Source organism: Cupressus sempervirens, chromosome 10 (assembly GCF_028749045.1).
Source record: "Cupressus sempervirens isolate cs-2001-9-10 chromosome 10, ASM2874904v1, whole genome shotgun sequence".
Taxonomy (NCBI): Eukaryota; Viridiplantae; Streptophyta; class Pinopsida; order Cupressales; family Cupressaceae; genus Cupressus; species Cupressus sempervirens.
This window is the reverse complement of record NC_143127.1, coordinates 246289605-246296816: the sequence shown is the minus strand read 5'-3', so window position 1 is coordinate 246296816 and position 7212 is coordinate 246289605. Positions and strand designations below refer to the sequence as shown.

Below are 7212 nucleotides of genomic sequence, written 5' to 3'. Positions count from 1 at the left end.
TTGAAGATGAGTTCAACTTCTCCCTTAGCACCATCTTTACTAAAATATTTGCTAAGTTTTCATCTATATGTATCTTTTCTAGCTTTAACTGTCCATCATCCAAAATTGATTAGATGAAACGACACTACAACTTTATGGGTTTTGTCTTTGAATGTAAAGAAAAAATTGTAGCAGGATGAATGACACTCTAGCTCTATTTACAAATAATTTCTAGTCTATGAGTGTCCCAACTCTTCTATGAAGAATTGGAGCCATATCATCTCATTGCCTTCCTTTGTAGCAATAGCACACTCTTCCTCTATAGTGGATAAAGAATTCACCTTTTGTAATTGATAGATCCAACTCATTGCCTATAGGTATAATTTTTTTGGGGGCTCAACCAAGATTGAAAATATTCCTACTTCCAAGGGGCATGTCTTTATATTCAAGCCACATTATTTATACTCTACTAGAACATAGGAGTTGAGATCGTTGCCTATAGTGATCACTTCTCTAGGAAGGCTCCCTAAAATAAATAAATAAGGAAAGATCCCTTATTTATGTTCCCCTCAAACTCCTTAACAAGGATGCTAGAAGAAAATATCAATAAGGAAACTTTGGGGATTAAAACACAAAGGGGTTCATTTTAAGCCCAAACCAAAATGTGAATGATTGATTTTAAGCCCTCTTTTCAATGTTGGGAAGACATGCTAAACAAGTTGAAAAAAAGAAACAAATGATTTGATGATGAAAAAGAAGACAATTATCACTATTTACAATGATAATAAGAAGTTTTGGAATGTGTGCACCTTGATTTCATGCTTTCCAATGTTTCAATTTGTTTTCTCGTTTGATCTCCAAGTTGCCTTTACAAAATTCAATCAAGTTTATGAAAACATGAATAAATATGATAATTAAAAGAAAATAAATTCAAATAGTTGATTCCTTACTAAATGACAACTCATATCATGCATTGAACCATGAGCCAATAAAGCACATTCTAATAAGAAAATGTTGTTTTTTTGTTTTTTTGCTTTTGACCTAATCAATGAGATTGGATCTTTATGCTATGGTTTTGGCCTTAAAAGAATAAGTTTAAAGATATAGTGAAAATCAAATAATTTTCTAAAAATGTAAGAATTTTAGCAATATCTCTTAATTTGTGCCTTAGGGACCCATTTTGTCAAAATAGATCATTTCTCCTAAATTGAGTTTTTGAGTCTTGATATTGAATCTAAATTAAAAACATAAAGAAGTAACCCATATAAAATTCTCATACCTGTCTTTCTGGAAAATTCATTGATTTGCAACCAAAAACATTTTTTCATGAAAAATAAAGAAAAAATTATAACTCATGGAAATAAAATAATAAAAATATAAATTTTTTACTGAGTCATCTCCGATCTATCTCTAACCTGCACAAGTAAATTCAAATCCAAATACTAAGGCATTTGGAAGATATGATCAAATATTTCAAAACCTAGGATTTTTGCTTTCAACTCAACTTGCACAAGGTTTAGCCTTCAAAACTATAGTGAGAACCTTGCAAAACCACTTGATTAGATCCAACAAGCAATTGTAAAAAAATAGAAATGAGAATGCAACTATAAAACAAGCAAGTTAAATTCCAAAAGCCAAAAAATACAAGAAAATAGAGCTAGAAACTTCGTTATAGCCCCACAGTGGGTGCCAAAAATGTGTGTATAAAAAAATTCTATACATCCTTATTCTCAAGAATATCCATGATGAAGAACATCTCATGAGGCAACCTATAGCTCTCTATCTATGATGTGCAAGAATGCAATGTAGTATGGTGGCTCTCAAATGAACCTAGTTAGGCAACCCTTGCAAGGTGCACCATAGAATGAGAGATTCAAAAGAGTAGAGGAAAGAGTTCAAATGTCCAAGAGTCAAAGTATGCAATGTAAATGCAACTAATGCTAAATGAGATGCAAGATTGAAGCTAGCAAAGAGTTATAGACCCCTAATTAGACTAAGTGAGCTAAGCTATTGCATAAAAGAAAACTAAGCTAAGAATGCAAGTAAGAAAATGTAAATGTAAGATGGGTACTTTAAGTACTCTAGAATTAAACTTGTAGCATAACAATAGCATGAGGGTGTAAGATGTGAAAATGACGAGAGAGACTTCTTTCAAGGAGAAATGGATGGTAGAGATTAAGAGACAAAACCAAGGGTGGAGAATTAGTCTCATGTTGACTATGTGCACTAGAGTCTCAACTAAGCAAGATCAACAATGGTGTTCAAGAGGAAAAAGATGTGTGGAGGAGAATCAAAGTTATTTTGAAGATGAAGATTCCTCTCACATAGAAAAGTGTGCCCCTCATGTGTAGACAAAAATGTTTTTCTTTTATTTTTAAAATAGGAAAATGCCTTTTCATGTGCACACTTGGGAATAAAGGAACTTTTGGGATTTTTTCAAATTAAAAGGGGAAAAGTTATTTTAATTAAATAAAGACAGAATATGGTGACCAGACCATAAGTTATAATTGAATAAATAGTAAAGTGTTGATTTGATCAAAGATAAGTGATAAATAAATTATGTAAAATGGCTAGAAAGGGGGTTGATAGTCTAGGGGACCATTTTTGGTTGATTACAATATCACAGTAACATCAAATAAAACCAAGAGAGAGAGAAGGAAACCATAATGAGTAACGAGTAATTATAATACATAGAGTGAGGTGGATGATTTAATTATTTTAGTATTGACAAACAAGAAAAAGATTATTAGAGTGTATACTAATAAATTTTAAGAATTATTTAATGATGGGTTATGCTTTGTACTTTTAAGATTTTTACATATTGCATACTTGGAACAAAAGATTTTCTTGCACATATAAAAACCATTTCCCCCTAGGCAATGAGGCTAAATCAAAAGTATGATTATTAATCAAGGAAGAATTTAAATCACCCTCCATTACTAAATTTCATTCAACAATATCACATGCTCAATACTTGTGGATTAAAAGGTTGATCCATATAGAAGCATAAGGTAAAACATGATACTTTGACCTAATTTTTCTAGTATATGGTAAATAACCAACTAGATTCTAACATACTCTCAAATAATTTCAATTGTATAAGATAACATATAAGATTCACATGATCTAACAAATGACATGATATAATCAAAATTCAAAATCAAAAGAACTCGTAAAAAGAGTTTTAACATCAAAACCTATTGTACTAGAATATTTTTCAAACAAATTTCTAATAGTTTTTTCAAATGGAACAACATTTACTCTAATTCTAAAGAATTTAACAAAAAAAGTTAAAATACAATGATAAGACAAATATAAATATTCAATAAATAAAAATTGTTGAACTTCTATAATAAATATAATATATAAAAAACATTAAAAATCAATAATAACAAAACAAATCAACCTTAGGTAAGAACTTACAACACAACAGTAAAATTGTAAGCCTCTTATGTTGAGGTCCTTAATTAAGTCTACTAAATAATAATAATTTTAACTTCGACCTCTTACCAATCAAGAAAAAAATAAGACAAATCAACCTCTTTCACACTTAAAACCTCCTAAATTTTAATTTTTTTACAATATAAACATAAATTTAATTGTTTTTTAAAGTGGACCCTTTATTTCCAAGCAACATCCGAGCTTTAAATTTAAAGCGAAAGAAAGATTATAGTGAAGAAAGAAGTCTAAAGACCAAGAATGTCTCATTTGCCTTGGCCTTAGTTTTAAGTCGAGGATTTTTGTCCATCAATTTTGAACGGTTATATGGAGCCTTTCCCGCGAATATTCTCGAAAAAAGCAAAGTTAATTAGTCGTTAGCTTACGTGGGAAACGAATACGAAATGTAGTGAAAGGAAGAGAAGGTACAAATCCAAAGGACGACGTTTAAAACCCAATCAAAACTTATTCGCCTCCGCCATAATTGTATACGCATTATATTTGAAATAAAAGAAGAATTATTTTTCCCGTATAAAACTGAAATTTGGATCTGATTTCACCAAAGCCCTCCTGGATCTATGTTCTTCCGTGGAATCCACTCGCGGCCCTTTTTCTCCGAGTTCTTTATCGATTTTGTGGGGTTTGATCGTGAAATCTAACGGAAGGAAGAAAAAAAAATTCAAGATTTTGCTTTATCATCGAAGAAATGAAGAGAGCAGTGGAAAATGAAGAATATTACTGTTCGAGATCGAAACGGTAAGTTAATTTTTCATACTAAGCTGAAATGGAAAATGATCAGTTTTTCTGAGCACGGGGACTCCATGGTTAACTTGAATGTGATTTCTGAGTTATTGTTGTCATTTGTTCTGCATTACTATCAGTTTTAGGCTCGCTGAAGGTTCCGAGGATCTTCCTTTGCCGATAGAAATAGAAGCGCAATCGTATCTAATTTCAGTAAAAGAGCATTTCAAGAATGACAGAGCGAAATATGCAGAGTTTATTCAAATCCTCAATGATTTTGGGTCAAAGACGTATGTAATCATTTCAAATCTTTATTTTGTACAATGAATACATAATGAAGGGTTTCTAAATTTCTAGTTGATAATTTATTTACGCGCTTTGAACCACCATTTTTGGCTATTTTACAGGTGTGATACGATTGCGGTTATTACTAAAATGAAACGTTTGTTTAAGAGTCATGAACTTCTTTTGAGTTTTAATAAGTTCCTTCCAAAAGGTTTTGAAATCTTATTTCCTTTCAAAGAATTTCTACGAAAGGAAAAGAAAGTAGAATTTGGTGATGCCATGAGATATATTAAAAAGATCAAGGTAATTTGGAATATGATCATTTATTTTAATGATAGATTATACGGTGTGAATTAAAATACCGATAAACTAATATTTGCTCGGATCTAGAAATTTCATTATCGCGCTTTGAACCACCGTTTTCAAATGTTCAGATCTGTTCTAGAAATGATGAATTCGTTTTCAAATGCTGGATAAAATGTTATTTATTACGTTTCATTGCTCTCTGACTCCTGATATTTTGATTTGACATAGCAGACACGCTTCGAAAATGAAGATAATATGGTCAAGGGGTTCTTCGATATAATGAATGCGTATATGAAGGAAAACAAGATGATCAATGTTACAGATCTACTCTATGAGGAGGTGTATCTTATTCTTATTATAATGAAAAGGAGCATGTTTCTGATTCTGCTTTTCAATTTTCTTCACCTAGGGTTTCTTTGCAGAAAATTTAATTTGATCTTCTTTGGCAGGTGAAATTGCTATTCGGTGATCATCAAGATCTTGTCGATGAATTCGCATATTTTCTACCAGCCTCCTCAAGTTCATTTCTTGTTCCCCATTTTCAAGCTGGTTCAGATTCACACAAAGAAGAAATGAGCAAGGTGTGTAAGTTGTGTGAGAATCTGTGATATATCCCTTCTTAGGATTTTACTTTTTCTAGTTTTCGAACTTTTCTTATTGTTCATTTGTCTGGTTTTGAGGCAGGGACAAAAGTATCTCACCTTAGATAATAACTGTCACCAAAGCTCCCAGCTTTCTGTGGAAAAAGATGTTGAAGGAACACCTGATGCTGTAGTGAATGAGCACTCAAAGAAGGGTGAGAAAGAGAAGCAGTGCGAAGAAGAAGACATCAATGATAACAGGCTTGCACAAAATATGAAGAGTGAAATATATGTTATGGTCCAGGATTCTAATAGAAGGAATTCGAAATCAAGTTCTGAGGATTTGTCTGTTAGACAGAGACATATGAGTCTAACTGAGGACTCTACTGGTAAACATTCTCAGCAAGGCGTTTCTACAGAACCCAGTGAAACTTTAAGTAATGGTTGTACTCATCCAGTCTATTTATGTGAAATGTACTTTCTTGTCTCTTTTCTTATTTATTCAAAATCGCATGATATTATTGTTGCAGGCAATAATCCACAGCTACTGGACCTTTTTGAGAAAGTGAAAGCAAATATTGGAAACGTTGCATATCGAGAAATAGTGAAATGCATTAGTATGTACAATGACAAAGTAATTAATGCAGAACATTTGCAGCATCTGGTATGTTAAACAGTATAATTTTTCTTAGTTTTTATTTTTCCATTAATGTACTGATGAAAAATAGATTAAAGCAAAACCATTTCAAAATTCTGTAGGCGCTTTGTATTCTTGGGAAATGTCCAGAAGTTGTGGATGAACTCAATGAAATGATTTCACAAAGTACAACTGAAAAAGATGGTAAGTTTTAAAATGGTTGAGCTCAGGGAAATGGCCTTAATTTCAGCATTAAATTCTTATGTGAACAAAAACTTAATCATAACACAGCAAAAACTCATAGCAGAAAACTCAGGAAAATGAGCGCTGAAAACTCCAGGCCCAGCAAGTCTATTTATAACAACTGTAATAAATGTACAGAAATCTCCAGAAGTGGTTTTTGGTGTATTATTAATGTGAGTAGTTGGCAGTTGGAGGGATGGCCGCACATGCCTTGGAAGCATCTTGGTCGGTGCCGACCATGCCTTGCGATGTAATTAATTTACATTGACATCCCCCTAAATTAATTACAATAGCTATATTAAATATCTACTATCTAAATATCCCCCCATAATCTACATATGATGGGTCCTGGCCTAAGGCCTTGTTAGGTACCCATTTACAATCTGTTATCTCCTAAATACAATGGTTGGAATTCATAAGAATCCCCCCTGAATGAGAACCATGAGACAATTATGTCACTGCTCTTAAGCCCAAAAGATGTCGAAGAGATACAAACTTGGCTTCACTTAAAGCCTTGGTGAGTAAGTCAGCAATTTGGTCCTTTGTCTTGCAATATTGAAGATGAATCACCTGTTGTTGGAGAAGATGCCTGATATAATGATGATAGACTTCAATATGTTTGGTGCGAGCATGGAACACTGGATTCTTAGACAATGATATGGCACTTTGATTGTCACAATGAAGTAGAGAAGGCCTTGCATGATGTTGCCTAAGGACTGATAAGATAGCTCGTAGCCAAGTGATGTCTTTTGCTGCTTCATTTGCTGCAGTATATTCAGCTTCTGTAGTGGATAGAGCTATGGTAGACTACTTTTTACTGCACCAAGAAATGAGACCTGCACCAAGATAGAAAACATAACCTGTAGTGGACTTACGATCATCCATGCATCCTACCCAATCAGAATCTGAATAGCCAATAAGGGAAATATCTCCATGAAATGAATAATAGATGCCCATCGTTAAAGTCCCTTTCACATATCTTAGTATTCTTTTAGTAGCTAT

The 7212-nt window shown here is 32.7% G+C and overlaps 1 protein-coding gene across 1 annotated transcript; it reads left to right on the top strand.

Moving 5' to 3' along the window:
* Nucleotides 1-4123: 4123 nt before the first annotated feature.
* Nucleotides 4124-6464, top strand: LOC149533546 (paired amphipathic helix protein Sin3-like 2). The gene is made up of 9 exons (XM_089805884.1): nt 4124-4173; nt 4299-4448; nt 4566-4746; nt 4981-5088; nt 5199-5330; nt 5434-5767; nt 5861-5994; nt 6090-6171; nt 6259-6464. The coding sequence occupies exons 1-9, from the start codon at nt 4124-4126 to the stop codon at nt 6462-6464; spliced, it is 1377 nt and encodes a 458-aa protein (XP_089662010.1).
* Nucleotides 6465-7212: the final 748 nt, after the last annotated feature.

Bases quoted from the DNA above. Each gene is read 5' to 3' on its own strand.
- LOC149533546 (XM_089805884.1), top strand. From the start codon at position 4,124: ATGAAGAGAGCAGTGGAAAATGAAGAATATTACTGTTCGAGATCGAAA. The intron at 4,747-4,980 runs GTAATTTGGAAT...TTGACATAGCAG, and splicing joins GATATATTAAAAAGATCAAG to ACACGCTTCGAAAATGAAGA. The intron at 6,172-6,258 runs GTAAGTTTTAAA...ATCATAACACAG, and splicing joins AAGTACAACTGAAAAAGATG to CAAAAACTCATAGCAGAAAA.